General features: G+C 38.9%; 1 protein-coding gene across 3 annotated transcripts in view; it reads right to left on the bottom strand.

Moving 5' to 3' along the window:
- Positions 13,046-27,999, bottom strand: part of LOC102191363 (zinc finger protein 14 homolog) — an 86,078-nt gene continuing 71,124 nt past the window's right edge. The window contains exons 1-4 of one of the 3 annotated variants that reach the window (XM_018063344.1): positions 26,078-26,121; positions 24,787-24,913; positions 23,416-23,514; positions 13,046-16,085 (exon numbers count right to left, since the gene is read on the bottom strand). In XM_018063344.1, the coding sequence (XP_017918833.1) occupies positions 14,719-16,085; positions 23,416-23,514; positions 24,787-24,820 (1,500 nt within the window). In that variant the 5' untranslated portion in view covers positions 24,821-24,913; positions 26,078-26,121 and the 3' untranslated portion in view covers positions 13,046-14,718. Of the gene's footprint in view, positions 16,086-23,415; positions 23,515-24,786; positions 24,914-26,077; positions 26,122-27,999 lie in introns of those variants that run through there. The other 2 variants (XM_005692354.3, XM_005692355.3) reach the window with 2 other exon arrangements.

The following is a 27,999-nucleotide window of genomic DNA, read 5'->3' as shown; positions in this document are numbered from 1 at the left end:
ATGAAAAAGTATGAATCACTGCTGTACAGCAGTAATAAACATTGTAAATCAACTATACCTCAATAAAAAATAATTCTGATATTTTGCTCATAGCTCAGATGGTAAAAAATCTGCCTGCAAGGTGGGGGACCTGGGTTTGATCTCTGGGTCAGGAAGATCCCCTGGAGAAAGGAATGGCTATCCGCTCCAGTATTCTTGCCGGGAGAGTTCCATGGACAGAGGAGCCTGGCAGGCTACAGCCCATGGGGTCACAAAGAATCAGACATGACTGAGCAACTAACACTTCCACTTTTTTTCTGTGATAACAACAGCAGTTAGGGTCTCAAGAGTCCATGAGGCACGCAAACTTTGTAGCCAGATGCTTATAGGGTCAATTTGTCACGGAAGTCCAGGGGTGGATGCTGACAGCATCTGGCTGTAGATCCATCAGTCAGTTTTACTTCACAGTGAGGCCGCCATTGCTGCCCAGTCCACAAACACCCTCCCCTCAGACTAGGGATAAAGTGTAAGGCATTTAACAGGCATCACCCAGGGAAGATTATGACCATTAAGCAAAATCCAGCAGAAAGAATATTGATTGTGAGGTAACACCACCCCTGCCTGTGGTTTTTGTCCAGCCTTGCATTACCATTCCACTAGTCCACCCTCAGCCCCATTGTCAGTGCCCAATACAGGCCGTGTACCAACGAACCACAAGTTTAATAAGATGATGCAGTCTCCAGTAAGATAGTGCATTCTCCTGGGTAATTACTTTAATAGCTTTAGGTGGGCCGGCAGGAGACAGGTAAAATCTGTCAGTCCCTTTCTTCTCTTTTAAAAAATACTTGACTGTGTCAGGTCCTAGTTGCGGCGTACAGGATCTAGTTCCCTGACCAGGGATTGAACCCTGGCATTGGGAGCATGGAGTCTTAGCCACTGGACCACCAGGGAAGTCCCATTCAGTTCCTTTCTAATCCTATCCCCCACAAGATGGCAAACCCTAACCGCCCAGGCCTTACCTGCCAGTCCCAGGGCCATTTTATAACATGTTCCCCTGGGGGTAGATCCAGTGGTAATGGCAAAAGTGAGTTAGTGTCCTGATCAATAGTTTCTACTGTCTTGGTGAGCAACAATTGATTTCAGATTGTGTTGACTAGTTGTCTCAGGGTTCAAATGGCTTGGGCTCAGTGATGATTGTTCCTGGGATGTTGAAGTTATAGTTCGTAGGGCTTGAGTTAGTTTCTGGTCCACACATTTAGAGCATGGGCTTCCATCTCAATTGTTAAGAAGGAGTTCCTTTATCCTTTCCACGAGCCCAGCAGCAATGGCATGGTAAGGTAGGTGGAAATGCCAACAAATGTCATTTTTTATCAGCCCATTTCTGAACAGCATGCCTGGTGAAGTGGATTCCTTGGTTGCTATTGATGTCTGTGGTGAGGGAGGTCCTATATGTTGCACACAGCCGTTCTAGACCCCAAATAATGGTGGTGGTTGACACTGCTACACAGTTCTCGTAGGCCTTTTGTAATGTCTTCCACCTGTTGTAACACATTGTGGACTGCATATGGAGGTTTCTCTAACTCACTATATCGTTGCTCTGCCCCTTCCCTAGCTGGGACCAGAGACCTAAGGTTACTAATATTTTGCATTTTCCTAGGCCCCAACCAAACCCTTCCAGGTAACTGGCTATGTCCAATTCACAAGCCTATCCTTGAGGTTATATCCCTAAACCCTCTGTCTGTAATTGTTTAGGGGTGAGGGGTCAAAAGGCATGCTTGTCTTTGTAGATAATCCAGGTTCTTGTGTTTTGTCTGTATTCACTGTCATCCATGTGCAGTCAGGTAAGCCACAAGCATGGGCAGCTACTGGAAGAAGACTGCAGCTACTGGAATATCATTGATACAATGGAAGAGAAAGACATCTCTCCTGGTAGTCAACTTCCCCAGGGCCCCACATGCTAGTGAACAGCCACCTGGGGATTACCCTCACAATTTAACTTTCTTTAAAAAATCAAAGCAATACTTTATTAAATGAGTTATTTTACACAATATAAAACATCAACATAATTACAACTGTAAAAAAAATGTTATAACAAGGACAGAGTGAATTTCAGATTTCCAAATCAGAGTCAACTATACATTTACATAGAATTGTCTGCGTGAAGTCCAAAAGGAAGCAACATATGAATGTTTCTGTATATGTATTCCCGAGTCCCTTCGCTGTTCACCTGAAGCTATCACAACATTCTTAACTGGCTATACCCCAATGCAAAATAAAGTTAAAAAAAAATAGTGTAAATTAAAATATGAGTAGAGTAAGAAAAAAGTGTTTCTGTAGCCCCTTTATTTTTGCTGATCAATAGTTTATTAGAAAAGCAGCTACAGATGTGTTAACTAAGGTGTGAGACAGTAGAAGTGTCAGAGGTGTCATGAATTCACCTGTAAACAATTTTATGCCTGAACATCAGCTAAGTCTAGAGGAAGAGGAGTTAGGTATTTGCTCTCAAAAGCGCTGCTTAAAGGTCTTGTACATGCATGCCCAGTCTCTCAGTCGTGTCCAACTCTTTTGCGACTCTATGGACTGTAGCCCGCCAGGCTCCTCTGTCCATAGAATTCTCCAGGCAAGAATACTGGAGTGGGTTGCCATTTCTTGCTCCAGATCTTCCCAACCCAGGGATCAAACCCACGTCTCCTGCATCACCTGCATTGGCAGGTGAATTCTTTCCCATTGAATCCCCTGTTTAAAGGTCTTAGGATCTAGAAAGTATGTCCTACAGACAGTGCAGGTATATATTAATATATTTATTAATATATATTCATAGTATTATATTAAATAGAATATTAAGGCAGCAGCCTTTTCATCAAGTCCTTGTTTCTTATGTCCAACTTGCTTTTTGGCATTTTTCTGCTGAGACTGAATATTCTGCCATCAATAAGCTATAACCAGGTGGGTTCAGTCCTGTGTTGCAGAAACCGGAGCACAAGGGGGCCAGGAGAGGTGGCTGGAGGGAGAGAAAGGGGAGCATACCCAGCACCACTTTGGCCTCTTCTACCTGCCAAGGAGGGGCAAGGAGAGAGCCCAGAGCACAACAGCCCATGCCTCCAACCTGCTGCCCCTGCCTCAGCCTTGGGGCAAGCCAACGCTCCCTCCCCGCACCACACACACACACAACTTTCTATTCTTCTTCTTTATATCCTGAACTCTTGGTGATCAGTGGAGTTTCCTCAGCTCTTGGCTGGCTGAATTGCAAGCCTTGTAGATGCCCAGCCTGGAGACTGACCAATGAGCCCAGAGACAGCGACAGAGACATCAGTGGTTTATTGGACAAGAGGATCTTACAGACCTGAAGTAAGGCCCTGGAGTGACATGCCCACTGTGTGCATCAGAACACAGCAGCTGACCCTACTACACAGGTGAGAGGAGGCTGCCATTTACAGGGGGAATTGACATCAGACTGGCATCAGTTACCAAGGGAACCAGCAGCTGGGGAATGTCCCTCACAGCCTCTCAAATTAACAACCATCACAAGGGCAGATATTTCCCTTTTATAAACTAGCAGCTGGAACCATTCTGGCCTGAGGATTAGAACAGTTGCTAGCGGGGGCGCAGGTTAAGCACATTCATGTGAGCAAGGTGCAGGCGAAGAAGGGACTGGTAAAGTAGGGGCTGCACAAAGCAAGAGAACAGCCATCCTGAATGACCTGACTACACAGGCCTGTCAGAATGCTTTTGGGACTTCCCCGGTGGTCCAGTGGTTAAGAATCCATCTTGCAATGCAGAGAATGCAGGTTCAATCTCCAGCTGGGGAACGAAAATCCCACCCTGCATGTCCCAACTGAGCCACATCCTCTGGAGCCCAGGGGCCACAATTAGAGAGCCCATGTGCTGCAGCTACTGGAGCCTGCATGCCCCAGCTGGAGAGTCTGTGGGCCACAATGGGAGAGCCTGCGTGCTGCAACTAATACCTGATGCAGCCAAATAAATAAATATATATGACAACAAATAACAAGTGTTAGCAAGAATGGCAAGAAAAGGGAACCCTATTGGTGGGACTGTAAATTGGTGCAGCCATTCTGGAAAACCATATGGAGATTCCTGGAAAAAATTAAAATCAGAACTACCATATGATCCAGCAAATCCACTCCTGAGTACATATCTGAAGAAAATGAAAAACCTAGTTTGAAAAGATACATGCACCCCCCCCAATGTTCATTGCAGCGTTATCTATAATAGCCAAGACATGGAAGTATCATCAACAGATGAATGGATAAAGATGTGGTATTTTATATATAATGGAATATTACTCAAAAGAATGCAAATTTGCCATTTGCAACAACATGGATAGATCTAGATGGTACTATGCTGAGTGAAATAAGTCTGACAGAGAAAGACAAATACTCTATGATTTCACTTACATGTGGAACCTAAAAAGCAAAACTGAAGAATTGGCATAACCAAACAGAGACAAATTTATAGATGCAGAGAAGAAACAGGTGGTTGCCAGAGGGGAAGGGATGGGAGGAGTTCAGAAATAGGTGAGGGAGAGGAAGAGGTGCAGACTTTCAGGTGCAAAGTGAGTGAGTCACAGGCATGAAATATATATTGCGGGAAATATAGCCAATAACTATGTAGTATCTTTGTGTGGTGACATATCATAGCTAGACTTATCATGGTGATAATTTTGAATTATATAGATATATCAGATAATTATGTTGTATAACAGGAACAAACAGGGACTTCCCTGGCAGTCAAATGGTTAAGACTCTGCTTCCAACGCAGGGGATGCAGGTTCAGTCCCTGGTCAGGGAACTAAGATCCCACATGCCACGCAGCAAGGCCAAAAAATAAATAAAAATAATTAAAAACAAACAAACAAAGGAACAAACAGTGTTGTAGGACAACTATACTTCAAAAACAAAACAAAACAAAAAAACAAACATATTCATGGAAATAGATCTGATTTGTGGTTATCACAGGTCGGGCAGGAGGTAGGGAGAGGGGCACCTGGATGAAGGTAGTCAAAAGGTAGAAACTTCATAAGATAACTCCAGCTATCTTAGGAAACTCCAGTCATAAGATAAATAACTAGTAAGGATATGATATACAATATGATAAATATCATTAACACTACTGTATATTATATATGAAAATTGTTGGAGGAGTAAATAGTAGGAGTTCTTTTTCATTACAAGGAAAAAAATTTTTTTCTGAGTACTTCCCTGGTGCTTCAGTGGCTAAGATTCTGTACGCACCCTGGGTTCCATCCCTGGAGATGGAACTAGATCCCACGTACAGCGACTAAAGAACTGGCATGTTGCAAAACAATCAAAGTGCCACAACTGAGACCTGGCCCTGCCAAATACATAAATATCCTTTAATTGTTTCTTTTTGTATCTATATGAGATGGATGTTCACTAAACTTACTGTTATAATCATTTCATTATAGATGTAAGTCAGATCATTATGCTGTATACTTAAACTTATCCAAAGCTGCAATGAATTTTATCTCAATAAAAAAGGAAAAAAGTGAATGACTACAGTTTATTCTCTACTGAACTCGGGACAGTCCCTGATATGACTCATTCAGTTTTTTTCCAAAAACAAATTTATGATTACCAATGGGAAAACATGGGGGGGAGAGGGATAAATTAGGAGGCTGGGATTAACATACACACTACTATATCTAAAATATATAACCAACAAGGGCCTACTGTATACCACAGAGAGCTCTACTCAATATTCTATAATAACCAACATGGGTGAAAAATCTGAAAAAGAATGAATGTATGTGTACATATAACTGAATCATTTTGCTGTACACTTGAAACTAACACAACATTGTAAATCAACTATACACCAGTAAAATTAAAAATAAAACATTAAAATAAGTATTGCAATGTTTTAAATCAAACATAGTTTCCAACAGCAGACAGTACAAAACATAACATCACCTCTCATTTGAACTAAAATGTCAAACTTTTGGATTATTTATTTTTTGAAATTATAGGCTCTTTATTGTCAAATTCAGAATTCTTTGATAGTTTCTTAAACAGATAAAATCTGCTTTCTTCCCTTGGGAAATGCCAGACTATAGTATATCTGAGAAATAGTTTAATTACCTCATGTCAACTTGGTAAGTCACTGATCTTTAAAAAAATTTTTTTGCTTTTCTTTTTTAAATTACCAAAGTATAACACATTTATAGGAGACTTGGAAAATATAGAACAAAGTCACATAGATTATGTTCCACTCTATATTACAATTATTTTTTTAAGCAGATAAATTAAGACTTTTAGTTGGAGGACTTCCCTGGTGGCTCAGTGGTAAAGAATCCACCTGCCAAGGCAGGAGACATGGGTATAATTCCTGGTCATATCCCACATACCATGGAGCAACTAAGCCCGTGTGCCGCAACTACTGAAGCCCATGCCTCCTAGAGCCCGTGCTCCACACAAAGAAGCTGCTGCAGTGGGAGCCCACGCACCTCAATGAAGAGTAGCCCCTGCTCACTGCAACTAGAGAAAAGCCAGCAGAGCAAGGAAGACCCAGCACAGCCAAAAATAAATGAATAAAATAAATACATTAAAAAATTTAAGATTTTTATTTGGGGATTCAATACCAAGCTCTCAAAAATTAATAGAATGAATACACAGAAAAGTAGAAGGATATAGTAACCTGAAAAGCACTGTGAACCCATTCAACATAATTAAGATTTATACAATTTTTACACATCAGCAGGGTACAAATTCTATTCAGGTTCCCATAGACTATAAACCAGGAGGTACTGGAATATATCCAGGGACATAAAACAAGGTGCAAAAATTTTGTGGTCTAAAGGTATTGAAATCATATAGAGTCTGTTCTCCTATCACCGTGGAATTATGTTGGAAATCAATATGAAAAGAAATTTGAAGATAACCGACATATTTTCAAGTGCAATGTGACATTTACCAAGAGAAATCTTTGGATAAGTCACTGCTCTTTAATGCAAAAATGACCACTTATAATTAATGACTGTTCCTACTGCTTTAATTGATCAAATGTCTAATACACATAAAACATTGAAAGAAGTTCTTTATATCTTACAGCAATACAGTGGAGAGATCTTGTCCCTGGATTGTGTAAACCTAAAACACAAGAAGCTTCTGGATCAGACCAATAAGAATCAAGAAGATCAGCTTATTCTCCTTTGGTGACTGGATTTTGTTTGGCTGCTGCCTTCCAGGGCAAACACAAACTTCTTTATTGAAGTCTTTCCAAATCACAGGTAGACTGCCAAACATTTTCCATTTTGCTCCAGGATTTTTTTCCCTGAGCAGTAAAGACTTCAACAAATGCACTTCCCAGACACTCATCTGTGAACCTTCCCACAGAGAGACTGGGGAACAGAGAGTTCAGGGCTTCTGGAAATTAAGGTGATCCTGATACCTGGAAATTGATGGGTGGGAAGCACTGTGCCCCATGGGCAGAAAGCTCTTTCCAGCTCTTGCCAGCTCCACCCTGGGTTCAGGTGGGGCCCCAGGTCTGGGTGAACACTACGGCCTGGGTGGACTTCAGTGGCACCCCCGCCCTTCCCCGCCCCCCCCAACCAATTCTGTAAGGAGCCTACATGACAGGGTGTCCAGATGCGGAGCCTCTGACAATCCTCAATATTTTCAAAATATTTATTTATTTATTTTGGCTATGCCAGGTCTTAGTTGTGGCATGTGGGATCTAGTTCCCTGACCAGGGATTGAACTTGGGCCCCCTGCATTGAGAGCCCAGAGTCTTAGCCACTGGACCACCAGAGAAGTCCCTCAATTTTTTAATTCCTTCTATGAATGGAAAAAATAATCACTCAGGCTAGTTTATCCCCTTATCTGAGTACAGGGAAGTTTGCTTTCTTTTGCAAATTATGACTTCTTATGCAAACTATGCTATAGTCTGGTGAATTTATCAGGGGCTCTTTAAAGAGTTCTTTCCAAATGCAGCCACATGGAAATGTTACATTAGGGAAATAGTGGATTTTGAAAAAGAATAAAGAACCAATTTGTGCAGCTTAATCCTAAAGAAAATCAACCCTGAATATTCAGTGGAAGGACTGATGCTGAAGCTCCAATATACTGGCCACCTGCTGCAAAGAGTGAACTCATTGGAAAAGACCCTGATGCTGAGAAAGATTGAAGGCAAAAGGATAAGGGGGTGGCAGAGGATGAGATGGTTACATAGAATTATCAACTCAATGGACAAGAGCTTGAGCAAACTCTGGAAGATACTGAAGGATACTGCAATCCATGGGGTTACAAAGAGTCAGACAGGACTTGGTCACTGAACAACAAAATATCCTGTTAATGGCAGATGCATCAGCAAAGCTGAGAATTAACTATATCCTGTTTTAATTGATTGAAAAAATTGTTACAGATAAAAAAAAAAAAAACTGCTACAGATGATCTTAAGGCTCTGATTAGATAAATAAATGTTCCCTGGTGGCTCAGATGGTAAAGAATCCACCTGCAATGCGGAAGACCTGGGTTGCTTAATCCTTGGGTTGGGAAGATCCCCTGGAGAACAGAATGGCTACCCACTCCACTATTCAGGCCTGGAGAATTCCATGGACAGAGGAACCTGGTGGGCTACAGTCCATGGGGGTCGCAGAGTCAGATACGACTGAGTGACTTTCACTTCACAACTTCCTTAGTGTTGCAATCAACTTAGCTTCTGGTCAGTCAGCTGAAAAACTGAACCCTAAAAAAAAATGTTTATTGTTAAGATTCATATACTTATACAGGTGTCCTCCAGCCAAATACCACCACCAGGAACATTCCTGTAAAAGAACAAGTTGGGTTTACTGTTCGTTGCAACAAAGAACACACACCATTGGGAACCATGGGGGTGTGTCCACAAGAAGGTGCTAGAAGGCTTGTTCTTGTGTTTATTGATTTAGAGAAGGTTTAAGGAAGTGAGGCTTTGTTCTGGGTTGGATGTAGTCAGGAATTAGGGCTAACTTTTTTTTAAAGAATTGAAGTAAAGTTGATTTATAATGTTATGTTAGTTTCTGGTGCACAACAGTGAGTCAGATATATATGCACACACACATACACATATGTGTTCTTTTTCATATTCTTTTCCATTGTGGTTTACTACAGGATATTGAATATAGTTCCCTGTGCCATACAGTAGGCCCTGTTGTTTACAACTACATATATTAATAAATCTTGTCTCTGGGTGGGGGTGAGGGGGGTGGGCAGAATAAAGCAAGGTTAAAATTGCAATTGGTAAAGAAATAGCGGTCATTCTTATTATCCAGGAGCATGTTTGGCATTTTGTGGTTTGAAAAATGTTCCTGTTTTATCTGTTTCAGTATTATTACAGATCTTGTTTTTGTCTTGACCCATTGGAGTCACATAGTTGCCTATCTGCTGTTGCTAAGTCACTTCAGTCGTGTCTGACTCTTTGCAACCCTATGGACTGTAGCCTGCCAGGCTCCTCTGTCCACAAGATTCTCCAGGCAAGAATACTGAAGTGAAGTGGGTTGTCATGTCCTTCTCCAGGAGGTCTTCCCAATCCAGGGATCAAACCCAGGTCTCCCACATTGCAAGCGGATTCTTTACCATGTGAGCCACCAGGGAAGTGAGGTCACTGAAAGTCACCAGGAAAACACCAAGATGTAGCTGAAGGGACCTGAGCAGCTCCAGCACATCAGGGGCTGTCTGTTTCTATGGTACATAAAGGGCATAAATCTTAAGTGTACAGCTTGATGTCATTTTATCTACTGAGAAATATAAATAAAATAACGTATTGGGGGAATTTATTTCTATTTGCAGATGCATGGCAGAAAACATATTTAAAAAGGAGTAAATAATAAGAGGTCCTTCTTATCTTTCGAATACGATTATTTGGTATGATTTAAAATGTAAACTATGCGCATCTCTAATAGCTCAGTTGGTATAGTCCACGGAGTTGCAAAGAGTCAGACACGACTGAACAACTTTCACCTTCACTTTCCACTTTCAAATGAAAACTGTAACACAGTTACAACACATGCTATCTGTGAAGAAAATAAGTCCAACATTTATACATGTGTAATACCTGGCATCATCGATTCAATGGACATGAGTCTGAGCAAACTCCAGGAGATAGTGAAGGACAGGGAAGGCTGCCATGCTGCCGTCCATAGTGTTGCAAAGAGAGTCAGACATGACTGAGCAACTGAACGACAACAATACCTGGAATTATCAATACCTAGATTACTTTAAGGATCCTCAAAAAATCAATGAGAAAACCCAAAAAGAAACAGAGAAAGTACGTGAGTAAAAAAGCACTTTTAGGGAAATATGATTGGTCAAGAAACACATATGAAAAAATGTGCTCAATTTGCTTGTAATCAGGGAAATACAGACACTCATCTTTAATAACTGAAGGGATTCAAAATTGGTGCAAGGACGGGGCAACAATCTGGCAAAATGTGAAGCAAAGTCTACACAGCACTTCTAGATATGCACCTTTGAGAAAATCTTGACTCTATAAAGAAAGAAAATACAAAAATGATATTTAATATAGCATTTTTATTTCAATGAAAAATCATTTATGTCCTAATCACTGTTTAATGGAGTATTTCAGCATGTTTACTATATACACTACCAAGGACCAGGCTGAAAACGTTTCCACTCTGTAGAAAAGCACTAGCCCAGTATTCAAGCCGAAAGCTGCTTTCAGAGTATGCTGTGATGTGAGCTGCGGAGAAAAGTGTCCTTCCTCACCCTTCCGCAACACACTCACTCACCATAATGTCTGAAATAACATCCTGCAAGACACTCACAGTGCTTATGGTAACATCTACTAGAATGGTTCAAACTCTAAAGGTGTTAAGGGATATTTGGAGTGAAAGAATTGCACAGCGAAGTAAATTTGAGATACACTGTGTTAAATGAAAATATATCTTGAATACATCTTTATTTTAACAAGTTGGTAACAGGTACTTGGATTTCCCCCCAAAATTGCTTTCATTCATGATTTTCCCCATGATACCTTTTTTTCAAATATCCTCATGGATTAGTATCCCTGAAACAAACTTGTGGAGAATATTGGGTTAACGTCTTGTGCTAGGTTAAACACAGGCCTTCTGGAGATATTTTGTGTTTGGAAAAGGCAAAACACTAACCTATGAATGAAGACTGATTTTATAATAAGTTCTAAATACAACTATTTACCATTAATAGAATCGTCATAAATGAAGCTGGTCTAGATTTTGCTCTTTCGGAGTTATCCATGTCTAGTTTTATATCAGGACTATTTTACCTGTGCAAAATTAATTGGTAAAATCCTGTTAAGGATTATCTGTTTCTTAAGGCTTTCACCTATGCAACTATCAGATTTTTTTCCTTCAACAGGAACTTCATACACACATTTATTTGTTGGTCTGTGGGTTCTAGGGCAGTCAGTTGTGATAACATTCTTAGAGAAAAAAACGTAATCCCTCTATGTTTTGACATATATTGGAATATATATTGTACATACAAATAGTGTTACTTTAGAATTAAAATAAAAATTTCTTGATAATCTGTAGTTATGTCCCTTTTATCATTAACGCTGTTTCATATTTCCTTGATTAGACTTGCCAAGATATAGTCATTAACATTGGATTAAGTCTACTAGTATCTAACCCTTTAATTAATTTCTAACTTTAATTTTACTTTGCTTCTCCTCTGTTGGTTTTACTTTGTTCTTTTCTGGTTTCTTGACACAAAGGTTTACTCATTCCTTTAATACATTTATCCATGTGACAGGCCCAGCTTTGATGGCTGTGGAAAAGTGAAGATGAAGCCTAGGCCTACAAACAAGATTTTCTTAATGCATTCAGGGGCATAAGTTCCTCACTGAGTAGAATTTTGGTGACATCTGACAAGTTCATATATGCAGGCATCTTATTAACAATGATTTCTGAAGCAGTGTATAATTTGATTTTAAATATTTTATTATGGAAACTTTCAAACACATTAAAAAAAGTAAAAATATTAGAACAATGAACCCCCCCATAAACAACCATTCTACTTCAGTAATTATTATTTTACCAATCTATTGATACTTTCTAGCTCCCTTTGCCAATTTTCTTTTGCTGGAATATTTTAATACAAATCTGGGTATCTTACCATTTCCTATATATTTATTTCTAATCATAAACCTTTTATTTTTTAATAACCACATTGATATTATTATCAAGCTTCCCAGGTGGCACCAGTGGTAAAGAATCCACCTGCCAATGCAGGAGACCCGAGAGATTCAGGTTCGATCCCTGCATTGGGAAGATCCCGATTTAGGAAGATCCCCTGGAAAAGGAAATGGCAACTCACTCCAGTATTCTTGCCTGGGAAATCCCATGGACAGAGGAACCTGGTGGGATACAGTCCATGGATATAACTTAGTAACTAAACAACAAAACTAGTATTTCTAAAAATCATTTAATACTCAGTGCATGTCCACATTTTCCCCAGTCTCCAAAATGTCTTTTTGCACTTTGTTCAATCTGGGTCCAAATAATGCCCACGTATCAAATTTAGTTGATGTGCCTCAAGTCTTTTTTTTAAAATCTGGTTACAGTGCCCTTCTTTTTTCATGCCACTCAATAGTTGAAGAAATCAGCTCATTTTTGGGAACTGTTTTGGGAATTTTATACATTCTGGATCTGCTTGGCTGCTTCCTGTGGTATCATTTACTTTGTTCATCTATTTCTCAAATTCTTGGGTTTAAAAAATTTTTTGATTTAAAAGTTTGATTCATTCTATTCATTATTTTGGCAAGAAAACTTCATAGGTAGTGACATGTACTTCCTAATTGCATTATACCAGGAGGTGCATATTGTCTGACAGTTTCACTTTTATAGACGTTAAAATCAACCAAAGGAGATGGTCAGCTTGATAAATCCAATATAAAGTTCTCACTATAAACTCTTTCCCCAAATAGTTTTAATATCCCTTGAAGATCACTTTCTGGACATTATTCTTTAAATTAGGAACTAGAAAATGATTTTTCTAACCCAAATATCATTTTTTCTTCTGTATTTACTGGTAAGATTTATTAAATTAAAAAAAATTAAATTTGATGAGTTTGGGTGACCCTGAGACTTGATTCACATGGAAAAAACAAAATAAATACTTTTCCTTTTATTTATTAGTTTTCAGAATGATGAGTTGGTACCCAAGCATCTTCCCAAGCCGACCAAATTAGGCAGCCATAACCAAGTAAACTATCAAACTGCTATTGGGGTCATGTCAAAAAACCCAACTCCTACTGGTTGAAGATGGGATACTATGAGCATCAAAAAGTTTACTAGTTGTAATGGAATGTTTTCTTTCTTTCTACAAGAGTAACGTATACACACACATGTGCACACACACATACACAATTATATTTCCAAGCTGTCAGTTTCTTTTTTTGCCATCTTTTTGACAGTTTCTAATTGATTTTGAGTGGTGGTCAGAAAATACAGACTATAAAACATTTACCTTGTAATTTATTATGGGAAAACAATTTCATATTTCTCTTTGCTTCTTCAACCACTATATTCTTAACCTCATATTCATGAAATTCATCAGGTTTTTTTTTTCAGCATGAAATTTCTGATGCAGCTCAAGTGATGAAGAACTTCTCACATTCAATATAACCTCCTAGATTTTACCCAGAATAATCTTAAGTTTAGTAAGTGCTGGGCAGTGACAGAAGGCATTTCTATATTTATTACTTCTATAGGATCTTCCTTTCATATGAATTCACTAACACTAATGATGTTAATAACTACTATAGATATTTACAGAAAACATGCTATATGGCTGCTGTTTTTCTAAGTATTAACTACTCAATCCTCACAATGATACAGCAGGCTGACTCTGAATTGGCCCCAGTGATCCCTTCCTCCTGGGATTCATACTCTTCTATAAGCCTGTTCCCTTGAGTGTAGGGCAGCCTAGTTCCTTGCTTCCAAGCAATAGAAGGTAGCAAAGGTAATGAAATGTCATTTCAATGATTAGAAACACAAGATGATAGCTTCTTTGATGCTAGCAGACTCTTGCTTTCTTGGATTGCATTCTCTGACAAGGCAAGCAGTTACGCTGAAGAGGCTCATGTAGCAAGGAACTGACGGAAGTCAGCCTTCAGCCAACAGCCAGCTAGAATCTGAAGACCTCAGTGCAACAGCCCTCAGGAAATTAATTTGGACAACAACAACGTGAGGTTAGAAGTGGATCTCTTCCCCAGTTGAACCTTCAGATGAGACTTAGTCATGGTTGAAACCTTGATTTTAGCCTTGCGAGAGGCCCTGAAGCAGAGGACCCAACTAAGTTATGCCTAGACTCCTGACCTATAGAAACTGAGATAATAAATGTGTATTATTTTAAGATACTAAGTTCGTGGTATTTTATTATGAAGCAATAAATAGCTAATATTCATAGATACTACTATCACCATTTTACAAGTGAGCAAAATGAGGCACAAAAATTTAAGAACCTATCCAATAATACACTGGTAATACAGTGGTGAAATGGTGATATAAGATAGGTAAGGCTAAAGATTTTTCCTGCATTCATTATATTACTTTCTCATAAGAATATGCTGAAGACAATGGTAGTGGTTGCTTCCACTACCATTCAAGCAACATTTTTTTCTGTAACATAAATATTTTATGCTTAATGATAAGCATCAAACAAATTCTCTCAAAAACGAATTTTCTGATGTTCTGTAACATAATGTGCATTTGAAAGCCTTGTATTAAATTACATTATGAATTTTCTGATGTTGCGTAAGGTGTGAATGTTGTCTAAAGGCCTTCTTACATTCCTTACATTTGTAGGGTTTCTCACCAGTATGAATTCTCTGATGTTGAGTAAGAAAAGAATAAAGTCTAAAAGCTTTACCACATTCCTTACATTCATAAGGTTTCTCTCCAGTGTGAATACTCTGATGTTGAGTAAGTTGTGAGAGCAGTCGAAAAGGTTTTCTACATTCCTTACATTCATAAGGTTTCTCACCAGTATGAATACTCTGATGCTGAGTAAGTTGTGACAGCAGTCTAAAGGCCTTCCCACATTCTTCACATTCATAAGGTCTCTCACCAATATGAATGCTCTGATGGGAAATAAGTTGTGAGTAACTACTAAAGGTCTTCCAACACTCCATACATTCATAGGGTTTCTCACGAGTATGAATTCTCTGATGGCGAACAAGTTGTTGCCTTAATCTAAAAGTCTTCCCACACTCCTTACATTCATAGGGTTTCTCACCAGTATGAATACTCTGATGGACAGTAAGCTGTTGACATATCCTAAAAGTCTTTCCACATTCCTTACATTCATAGGGTTTCTCCCCAAAATGTATTTTCTGATGTATTCTAAGGTCTGGACCACATACGAAGGCTTTCCCACATTCCTTACATTCATAGAGCTTCTCAGAAGTATGAAGTCTTTGATGTCGAGTAAGGTGTGTACACTGCCTAAAGGTCTTCCCACATGCCTTACATTCATAGGGCTTCTCACCAGTGTGAATTCTCTGATGTCGAGCGAGTTGCTGATGTACTCTAAAGGCCTTTCCACATTCCTTACATTCATAGGGCTTTTCACCAGTATGAAGTCTCTGATGCTGAGTCAGTTCTTGGAGGACTGTAAAGGCCTTCCCACATTCCTTGCATTCATAGGGTTTCTCACCAGTATGAAGTTTGTGATGTCTGATAAGGTGTGCACGCTGTCTAAAGGCCTGCCCACATTCCTTACATTTGTAAGGTTTCTCACCAGTATGAATTCTCAGGTGTTGACTAAGTGTTGAGCGACGAATAAAGGTCTTCCTACATTCCTTACATTCATATAACTTTTCTCCATTATGAACTCTCTGATATTCAGCAAGAAGATTATGCTTTTTGTAAGTGGTCATTTTTTCAGAAGCAATTTTCACTTGCCCAAAATATCCCTCTTGTGGTTCCTTTTGCCCCTCAATTTTGCTTTTGCATTCCCAATCATTTCTAAAAATGGAGTCTTGAAGGCTATAGCTTTTAACTCTTTCCATTATCTCCCACTGGAATGAATATACTTCATAAATGTCCTTTTCTGAAGATAAAATATTGGCACTGTATCTGGATTCCAAGTCTGAAAGAAAACAAGAAAGCAAACACACAATGTTTTCCTGTTCCAGAAGAAAGAAAACTATACAGAAATAAAAAGCACCTAAAATAATGCCTACTACTGAAACCAAGTAGGACCCTTTGGGGCTCCTGGGCATGGAAGCCTTTCTGTGTCCCCTGTTTCTTTGCAGAGAATAGACTCCAGCCTCCATGGACCTTCCCTAAATTCCAAAGGGAAAATCTGAACAGGTGCTAATCAGGGAAGGGAGAGGATGCAGAAACAAGAAAGGGGCAGTCAAGAAACAATACTGCAACCTTGGGTCAGAGTCCTGGTTCCACCACAAGGGACACATGTAACAGTATCTTTGAGCTCTTCTGCAAAACTAAAACCCCCAGCAACTGGAAGATGTTCCAGAGAGGTGACAGTTTGATAACCTTGAGAAGCTCAACAAGACACCACCTGAGGCCAGATTAAAGGAACCAGTGAAGCTCTTCACGAGAACACCAGAGGCCAGATTAAATGAAAGGAATACAGGCCCTGCACACCCCCTGATCCTTATCAGTAACCCTGATCTTGAACTATTGCTATAAAACTCTCACCAACTCCTCCCAGGTTGGGACACACAATCTTTAAAGCACAAGCCCACTGTGTCCCCCTTTGCCTGGCAAAGAAATAAAGCTATTCTTTTCTACTTCACCCAAAACTCTGTCTCTGAGATTTGATTCACCACCAGCATGCAGAGGCTGAGTTTTCAACATCATTACCAGTGAATGGATTAGACATCTCTAGAAGACACTGTATTCCTGCTAATAACACGTATGCATACCTAAAAAACCCTATCTTCTGTAAAATTACACACCAAATATTAAAGTTTATGGGGAAATTAGGAAAAATATCTCCAAAACAATACCTCCAACAGAATTACAACATGAATGACAAACTGCTACTCAATGAAAATGACAGAAGCCAGAAAAACAAGAAGACAGCTGCTAAGAGAAAATAACGGCCAATCCAGAGTTCTGTACTCCAAAGAACGAAGACAAAATTCTGTACCCTTTAAAAATGAAGACAAAATAAAGATAGTTTCAAATAAAACCTAAGAGAATTCGTTGCCAACAGGCACAATAAAAGAAATACTAAAGGAAGTTCTTCAGGAACAGAGAAAATGATTCTAAGCAGAAGCACTACAGTGCAGAAAAGAAAAAGGAGCGCTGTAAAAGGTACCTGTGTAGGTAAATCTAAATCAGTATTAATAATAGTATTTAAATTAATACTCTATGGGGATCTAAATGTATAAAGAGTTAAGATAACTAACAACAGTAGAAAAAGTAGAGGATACCTAAGAAGAATTTAAATGTTATTAATGTCTCTACAATAATAAGAAATATATAAAGGAACTAATTTAAGGTACAATGCAGTAAGTGAAGAATACATGTGTTAACCTCTAGAGCAACTATTAAAGTGTGAATAACTAACACACTCAAGAGGCAAAAGCTAAAATAAAATATTTTAATCCAAAATAGGCATGAGAGGGAAAAAAAGAGAATGCTGAACAAACAGAAAAAAGAAGGTGGATTTAAACCTAAATATATAAGGTTTATATATTTCCCTGGTGACTCAGACAGTAAAGAATTCACCTGCAATGCAGAAGACCTGGGTTCAAATCCTGGGTCGGGAAGATCCCCTGGAAGAGGGCATGGTAACCCACTCCAGTATTCTTGCCTGGAGAATCCCCACGGACAGAGGAGCCTGGTGGGCCAACAGTCCATGGGGTGGCCTGCCCGGCAACAGTGCATGGGGTTGCAAAGAGTCAGACATGACTGAGCAACTAAGCACAGCACATATAAGAAAATTACTTAACCGCAGATGGATAAAATGCACCAACTAAAAGACAAAGATGCTCCTTATCCACACAGGGAGAAGGAGGCTGTATGAGGAGTTCAATCGGGGTAAAGAAAACATCCACTTGTGGGAGCAGCCTCAAGTGTGGAGGATTCAGACCAAGGAGCAGCCCAGCAGTATATTCTGGGCAAACCCACCATGAATCTAACATCTGTCTATCTCCCACCAGTAACATTCAAATCAAAGCCACTACCATATTCCACTGGGACAAATGAAATAGCCTCCTAATTGGTCTTCCTACTATTCATCTTGCCTCTATTTGATCTATTCTCTAGAGTGATACTTATAAGACAAATCAGCTCATGACATTCCCCTGCTTAGAAATCTCCAATGGCTTTCTATCACAATGACTTCCCCTATGATACTCAAATTTTACATGACTTAGCCCTTACCTAACTTTCTGACTTCATCTTGTTACCCTACTTCTCACTTACCTTTTGAATAATCATCCTGGCCTTCATCCTCTTCTTCAAAATATTTATTGGAGTACAGTTGCTTTATAATGTATTAGTTTCTGCTGTACAACAATGTGAATCAGCTATATATTATATGTTTACATATATCCTGTCTTTTTTGGATTTCCTTCCCATTTAGGTTATCACAGAGCACTGAGTAGAGTTCCCTGTGCTATACAGTAGGTTATCATTATTTGTCTATTTTATAATAGTATCGATAGTGTAAATATGCCAGTCCCAATCTCCCAATTCATTCTACCTGAACTTCCCCCTTGGTAGCCACACATTTGTTCTCTATACTACTGTGTTTCTATTTCTGCTTTGCAAGTAAGATCATCAGGTAAGGATAACAAAAATTTGCATGCTGGCCTTTTTGCTGTTCCTCAAACATCAAAGTCTTTGCCCTCTGGCCCAAGGTCTCTGCATTTACTGTTTCATTAGGACTGTTCTTGCTTCTTCCTTTAGATATTCAAATGGTCTGGGCTCTTTTTTCATGTCTCCACTCAAAAATCATCTCTTCAAAAAGCCCCAACAGACCAAAATTCTGTCTACATCTCCTAATTTCTATCTCCTGTTCTCCTCACTTTTCTTTATAACACTTGTCACTACATAATACTATTCATTTACTTGTTAACTTAATGTCCTTACTCTTATTAAAATGTAAACCAGAAGACTGCTGGGAACTACCACTCTTGCTCACATCTGTTCCACTGGTGTGTAGCACAGTGCTTGGTTCAGATTGGGCATGCAAGTACTGCTGAATAAATGAACATATTTTTAGGCAAGCAAGTGTATGTATACTAGTTAGACTGGAAAGAAACTGGACCCTATATAGACATTGCTATGGACTGAATTTTGTCCCTCAAAAATACACCTAAGTCCTAAATACACAATGTGCCTATATTTGGAGACAGTGCTTTTAGGAGGCAATTAAGGTTAAATGAAGTAATAAGGGTGGAATCCTAATTCACAGGACTGCTGGACAGAATAGGACAGGACAGCACTGGTGGCCTTACAGGAGGCAGAGAGAGATCTTTCTCTCTTCCTCATGTGAAGACAGTGTGAGAACAGGGCCATCTGCAAGCCAGAAGAGAGCCCTCATCAGGTCCCCAAATCCTAACCTTGAACTTCTGGCCACCAGAATTGTGGGAAAATGCATTTCTGTTGTTTAAGTCACCTATTCTATGGTATTTTGTTATGGCAGCTGGAGCTGCCTAGTAGAGGTTTAGATCATGATAAATTATAGTCATTGATCAAGAAAGAGAGTAGCTACTCTCTTGGCTCAAATCTTTTACCTATCAACCCCAACAGGACATTTTTATTTACTTTTTGTTTTGAAATAACTGCAGATTCACAGGATGCTGCAAAGAAAAGTATTGAGAAGTCTCACAACCCCTTCACCCTCCCTCTCAATGGGAACATATTACAAACTATAGTACAATATTCAAACCAAGAATTTACCCTTGGAATAATCCATAGGGCTGATGTAGATTTCATCAGTTATACATACCCTCATGTATGTGTTCCAGAGAAGGCAATGGCACCCCACTCCAGTACTCTTGCCTAGAAAATCCCATGGACAGAGGAGCCTGGTAGGCTGCAGTCCATGGGGTCATGAAGAGTCAGACACGACTGAGCGACTTCCCTTTCACTTTTCACTTTCATGCATTGGAGAGGGAAATGGCAACCCACTCCAGTGTTCTTGCCTGGAGAATCCCAGGGACTGGGGAGCCTGGTGGGCTGCCGTCTATGGGGTCACACAGAGTTGGACACGACTGAAGTGACTTAGCAGCAGCAGCATGTATGTGTTTGTAGACAGGTCTATGCAATGGAGTAGCCATCATGGTCAACAAAAGAGTCCAAAATGCAGTACTTGGATGCAATCTCAAAAATGACAGAATGATCTCTGTTCGTTTCCAAGGCAAACCATTCAATATCACAGTAATGCAAGTCTATGCCCCAACCAGTAACGCTGAAGAAGCTGAAGTTGAATGGTTCTATGAAGACCTACAAGACCTTTTAGAACTAACACCCAAAAAAGATATCCTTTTCATTATAGGGGACTGGAAATCAAAAGTAGGAAGTCAAGAAACACCTCTATAATTTTATTATTTCATAAATATTAATTAGAGTCATATGGTATAACCTTTTATGATTATTTTTTTCACTCAACATAATTTCTTCCAGGTTCACCCAAATTATCACATGTATTAAGAATATATTCCTTTTTGTTGCTGAGTGTTACTCCATGGTATGGATGTACTTTTTACCCATTTTTAATTGAGTTGCCTATCATTATAGTGTTGAGTTGTAGTGTATCAAATGGATGTTGGTCCTTTGTTTTACTACTATTTTCTCTCAGTCTATGACTTGCTTATTCATTTTTTTATTAGTATATTTTGATGAGATAATGTTTTTTATTTGGATAAATTATGACATTAATTTTTCATTTTTATGGTTACTGCTTTCTCCTAAGAAACTTTTGCCTAATATCAAGTCATTCCCCTATGTTTTCCTCTAAAAGCTTTACATGCATGCTAAGTCCCTTCAGTCATGTTGACTATGCAACCCTATGGACTGTAGCCCGCCAGGCTCCTCTGACCATGAGATTCTCCAGGCAGGAATACTGGAGTGGGTTGCCATGCCTTCCTCCAGGGGATTGTCCCAAGCCAGGGATCAAACCTGTGTCTTAAGTCTTCTGCACTGGCAGGCAGGTTCTTTGCCACCAGCATCACCCTTGGAAGCCCATTTACATTTTGCTTTTATATTTTTTTACATATAAAATGTATACCTAGTTTTTAAATTTTTATTTTTTTATATTTGACTTTTAAGATTTTTTAATGTTTAGTTCTTATATTTAGGTCTAAAATCGATCTCAAATTAATTGTGATATGAGGTCAAGATTTTTTTCCCGAATTATTCCAGTGTCATTTGTTGAAATACCTTCCTTTTCCCATTGGAAGGCTCTGACACCTCTGTCAGTAAATAAATGACACTAAGTGCACGTGAGGTCTTCATCTAGGGTCTCTGTTCTGTTTGCTGATCCTTAGCCAATACCACAATGTCTTGAGTAATTTAGTTTTATAATATATCTCAAAGTATCTTGAAGTCATGTAGTCTAAGTTCTATAACATGTTCTTCCTTTTTTGAGATTGTTTTAGACATGCTATGTCCACTGCTTTTCCATATAAATTTTAGAATAAGTTTGTCAGTATCTACAAAATTTAAAAAAAGAGGTTCCTAGGATTGTGCCTGGAACTGTATTGCATCTCATCCGCAAAATGGTATCTTTCTATTCATTGGATCATCTTGGCAATGTTCCATGGCTTTTATTGTAGAGGTCTTGCACATTTTGTCAAATTTATTCCTTAGGATTTTATTTTCTGACCCTACTGTAAACTGACTTAATTTACTTTTTCTTAATTGACTTAACTTGAATTTTCCAATTTTTTTCCTATATAAAAACAAAACTGATTTTTGTAAGTTAACTTTGTATCCTGTGATCTTCACTTACTAGTTTGAGTAGATGTTGCTTTGATTCCTTAGGATTTTCTAAGTATATAATTATACCATCTCCAAATAGTTTTACTTCTTTCTTTTTGATCTTCATATCTCTTATTTCTTTTTCTTGCCTTATTGCAATGCTCAGACCTTCAATTTAATGTTAAGTAGATACAGGGAGACTGGGCATCCTTGCCTTGTTCTGTCTTAGGAGGGAACTCTTCAATCCAGCATGATAAAGTTAATGATGTAGTATTTTTTCAGCAGATGCCCTTTATCACACTGAGGAAGCTCCCTTCAATTTCTAGTTCCCTAAGAGCTTTTATCATGAATGGATATTGAATTTTGTCATATGCTATTTTTACACCCATGGAGATAATCAAATGATTTCTCACATTTCTGTTAATATGGTAAATTACACTGATTAATTTTCAAATGTTAAACCAAGCATAATTTCCTGGGGTAAACCCTATTTAGTCATCATTACTACATATTACTGGATTTAATTTTCTGATATTTTGTTAAGCATTGTACATCTATGATCAAGAAGGATAGAAATTATCAAGGGTGGGGGGAAATTATAAACTTACATCCTTCATGAACATAGTGTAAGAATTAAAGTAGCCTCATAAAATGAGTTGGAATGAATTCTTTTTCTGAAGGAATATGTGTAATACTGTACTATTACTTCCTTAAATATTTAATAGAATTCACCAGTGAAACTATCTGAGTCTAGCATTTTCTTTCTGGAAAGACTTCTGATAATGAACTTAATTGCTTTAGTAGATATGAAATTATGCATATTTTCTTTTTACTCTGTGTCAGATCTGGTAAGTTTATATTTTTCAAGGAATTTTTCCATTTAAGTTGTCAAATTTACTGGCATAAAGTTATTCATGATATTCACTCTTTTTTTAATATGGAACATGTCATGAATTTGCATGTCATCCCTACGCAGGGGCCATGTTAATCTTCTCTGTATTGTTCCAATTTGAGTGTATGTGCTGCTGAAGTGAGCACTCTTATTCTTTTAATGGATACAACATGTTAAGCGAAAACCTCTCTTTCTTTCCTGGTATTAGTAATTTATGTTGTCTCTCTTTTTTTCTTGATTAGTCAAGTTGGTGTTTATTAATTTTGTTATCTTATCTAGAGATCAACTCTAAGCTCTGTTAAGTTTCTCTTCTTTTCTTTTTCTATTCTGTTGATTTTAACTCTTACATTCTCATTTGTTTTCCTTTTACTGAGAACAGCTTTTTTCTTTGAAGTGGGAGAGAAATATGATGTGAGAAATAGAGAGTTGTAATCAAGGCCAGTAGGAAATTCCCTTGTTAGCCCAGGTTTAAAAGATTTTAATTTGCTTCCTAGGTCTTAGGCCTTTCCTCTACAGGCTTTTGAAGAGTGATCTGTAAATCTCAAGGGAATGTCTCTACCCTGACAAACTTGGCTATTACCTACAGTAATGATTTTCCCATGCCTACTCAACCCTCACTCACCAGGGTGGTGTCTTCCTGTTCCTTCTCTCACAACCATCCAGGGCTCCTTCCCTTCATCCAATAAGGTAATCACATCCGGCTTAGACATGGAAGGACCTGCTTAAAATATAACGTGACATGAAATTATAAACCCCAAAGTCCTTAGGTTCAGATTTGGTTAAATTTATAATAAACTAGTAGTTCAAAATAGCATTTTATATATAAAGTCTAAGCACAAAGAAATGCTAGGAAGTTGAAAAACACTCACCCTAGGGTAACCTGAGGACCACTAAGAACAGACACCAGATAGTCAAGAACAGGTTTTAAAACAATTTAAACTCATATAAGCTCTGCTGAGAGGCAGTCTTATTTAATAGCTAAGAACACAAAATATGGATCCAGATAGTACAGGTTCATCCTGCCTTTGTTGCTATCTTGCCTCAGCAAATTATTAACCTTCTGTGCCTAAATTTTCTCATCTGAAATAAGGATAATATAGTACATTTCTCATAGAGTTGTTGTGAGGATTAATTAATAATATACAATGTTCAGAATAGTACATAAGTACAAATACATGCATTTATATATATGAAAGTGAAAGTGTTAGTCACTCAGTCGTGTCCAACTCTTTGTGACCCTATGGACTGTAGCCTGCCAGTCCACGGCTTCTCCGTCCATGGAATTCTTTGGGCAAGAATACTGGAGTGGGTAGTCATTCCTTTCTCCAGTGGATCTTTCCGACCCAGGGACTGAACCTAGGTCTCCTGCACTGCAGGCAGATTCCTTACCATCTGAGCTACCAGGGAAGCCTGTTATATATACACATAATATATGTGCATATTAGCAGTTGATTTCTATTGGTATCAATTGGCTGAGAGAAGAATAAGAGGCTTCCTGAGACATCCTCAGATACTTACTAGGGTATTTGTTTAATATCAAATGTAAAGTTCTTCCATTTTTAACCTTCAACCACAAAGCAAGTAGAACTAAATATGTCTGCTATACAAAACAGAATGTATTTACTTGAGTTTTAGATGAACTATAGGGATTCATCTCCTACTGTGTAAATTCTACAGGCTCCTCTTATTTTTTAGTGAATTCTGGTCTCCTGAACAATGTTTCTGTCAAAAAAAAAAAAAAAAATCCAGAATTCAAACCCAGCCCCTGTGTACTAAGGAAACATGGAAACAACCAAGCCTGAAGACAGTCTGAAGGACCTAGCCTGCTGAGCCTGAGAATGACAACGGTTAAAAGGAGGGTCCTATTTCCAACCTAACAAAGCTTACACCATTCCTTTGGAACAGAGAGAAAAAATTTTGTTTAGTTTCTCAAAACACAATCCTCAAATTGACAGAAGACAAAGTCAGTATAATTTGAGATAAACTGCCTTACCTAGTGAGATGAAGTTGCTGTAATTCTCCCACATCACATCCCTATATAAGTCCCTCTGTGCTGAGTCCAAGAATTCCCATTCTTCCTGTGAGAAGTCAATGGCCACATCTCTGAAAGTTACTGAACCCTGACAAAAATAAAACTCATGTATTACTTGTGAAAATACATGAAATATTTTTTATAAATAGAAAGAGAGGGGGTCAATGATTGCATTGCAGAGACGGAGGGAGCACAGAGCAAGCACATTTATTTATTTGTTATTTATTTCTGGTTGTGCTGGGTCTTCGTTGCTGTGCTCTGAAGCAATTTCTCTAGTTACAGTGACTGGGGGCTACTCTCTAGTTGTGGTGCATGGGCTTCTCATTGCAGTGGCTTCTCTTGTTGCCGCCACATATTCCAGGGCTTGCAGGCCTGGTAGTCATGGCACATGGGCTTAGTTGCCCAGATGCCCTGTGGCATCTTCCCAGACCAGGGATCAAACCCATGTCCCCTGCATTGGCAGGTAGATTCTTAACCACTGGACCACCAGAGGAAGCCCAGAGCAAGCAAATTTATGCCATGTGAATGAGACAGTAAGAAAATTAGCATCACTGAAACAGTGCTACATGTTATGAACCATCCTGTGACTGCAGATAAGATTAAATTTTTACCCAAAAATATCTGGAAAGGAATAAATTAACCAAAAGAAGTCCCAATGAAATGAAACAGTGCACACAAGTCTTCAGCAAGCTGTTTCTCAACCACAAATTCTTAAGAAGTATGAGATCTTCTATCCTCTTTTTCCTTCACTGATAATGAAAAAATATTGATAAAAATTTCTCCCAAATGTACTACAAAATCTCTAAGAAAATGACTCAAGTTCATCATAAAGTCAGATTTTATTATAAGCACTTTGCCTATTATGACCAATTCTTTATTTTTTAAAATTTGCTACATGGCAGTCGACATTTCGAATGCATTAAATTCAATCTTTTTTCACTCTCTCTTTAGATTTCTGGATTCAATACAATTTCAAAAATCTTCCTCAACACTCACATTCTACACTATTACTTACACTCAGGGACGGAGGCAGGCTACAGTCCATGGGGTCACAAAGAGTCGGATATGACTGAGCGACTGAGTTATCTGCACAAATAACACATTATTTATGCATCTGTATGATCTTCTTAGCTCTTTATCATTCATCATCCCTCACCGAATATCTTTCCTCACTTCTGAGATAGAGAGTGTGTGCGTGTTTAGCCGCTCAGTCGCGTCGGATTCTTTGCAGTCCCCACAGACTGCAACTCACCAGGCTCCTCTGTCCACAGTATTTCCCAGGCAAGAATACTGGAATGGGTTGCCATTTCCTCCTCCAGGGGATCTTCCTGACCCAGGGAGGCCCAGATTGAACCTGAGTCTCCTGCATTGCAGATTCTTTACCATCTTAGCCACCAGGGAAGCCCCAAGTGTTAAAAATAGCACTCTGGATCATGATTATCAATGAGGAGTGATTTTACTTCCAAGAAGACATCCAGCCACGTCCGGAGACACTTCTGATTGGCACAACTGGGGAGAGGGGGTGTGAGTGTTAGAAGCATCCAACAAATGTCTAACATGGATACTGTTAGACATCCGACAATGCAGAGGACACTCCGCCAGAGTAAACAATTCTCTGGCTTAAAATAGTACAGTTGACACTTGAACAACAAGGATTTGAAATGCATGGTACCAGTTCTATGTGTATTTTTCTCAGTCATAAATACTACAGTATGATGCAATTCTAGGTTCACTGAATCTATGGATGTGGAACTATAGATAATGAGGAATTCCAGATACGAAGGGATGGCATACACAGAGGACCAGATGTTCAACTGCCCAGAGGGTCAGCACCCCTAATCCCTGCACTGTTCAAAGATCAACTTTAGTTCCAAAATTGAGAAACCCTGCTCGAAACCAGCACATCTGGTAAAACTGTACAATGGACTCTGCTCCTAGTATTCTTCTCTCAGGGTTTCCTGGAGATAATCCTTGACCTATTTGCTGTCCAGTTCTGATCACCTCCTACTCAACCCGCTTGTGAGGGAGGGATCCTAAACAATATGAGATGACTGAATATCTGACACCTGATAGATGCGACTGATGGCAGTTTATTAGTCACATATACTCCAGCCCAGGAAAGGAAGATATTACATGTCATACAGGGCCACACAGGGGATGTACTCAGGAATAGGGTGAACAAGCAGGATCTGTGGGAGGCAGGCTTTACAGTGAAAAGAGGATGATGGATTCCGTGGCCAATGCAGGATGATGTGATGGCTTGTTTGAATAATTCTGTGGGCTGGCAAGGAGGTGACTTACTAGGTTAAGGACCAGGAGAGGTTCAGCTGGTCTGGCGAATAGAGGAACTAGCCAGGTAAATGGGGGCCCCATCTGGGGAGAGCAGGGAAACTCTTAGTTAGGTCTCTGGAGCCTTGACAAGATATCAAGGCAGCATATGAAATTTTAAGCCTCACAAAACGAGGCCTCAATCAAATCCCTACCTCTTCCATCCTCTACAAAGCCTTACATACCATAATATTTCAATGCACTGATATTTAGCCAACACGAAATCTTGTTACATATTTAAAAAACTCAGGTTTGTGGAGAAGTTTGGCGTTTTCCCTATCAGCAGTCAAATAAGATGAAATTCTCTTTCATCAAACCACAAGATTTTCAAGGAAAGTTCAAAGAGGGATCTCGCACTTAGTATCAATAATCCATTGCTGGAAATCAAGACATTCTAACACTACACAATTCTCCCATCATTTTGGGTGGATGCCTATTTTCCTACCATTTTAAAGCAAAGAATTATATTGCATTATACATTAATTCCAACCCTCCCACTAGCTTCACATTTCCCCCAGGACAGAACTCCAGTACACATGGGTCATGCACATATGATATCTTTGGCTTTCGTATTTTCTTTTAGCTTTGCTATTTCTTTTACCAAATGTTTTTTTTCTCACTTGCTTTGTTTCTCCACAGTTTTCTTCAATACTTTTCCAACTTTTTAGGAACTCATTTTACAAAGTGACAAAAGCAGGGGCTACGTGGGAAATGCACCATGAAAGTGCATTTCTAATATGAACAGAACAGAGGAATGACTCATACTCTGTATGATGCTCTTATGCCTCCCCTTCTGCCAGCAACACCAATTATACACATACCCTTTGATGATATTTGCAAGCATTT

Source organism: Capra hircus, chromosome 18, assembly GCF_001704415.2.
Source record: "Capra hircus breed San Clemente chromosome 18, ASM170441v1, whole genome shotgun sequence".
In the NCBI taxonomy this organism is placed as follows: Eukaryota; Metazoa; Chordata; class Mammalia; order Artiodactyla; family Bovidae; genus Capra; species Capra hircus.
Note: the sequence above shows the minus strand (reverse complement) of the source record. Positions and strands in the feature narration are given on the sequence as shown.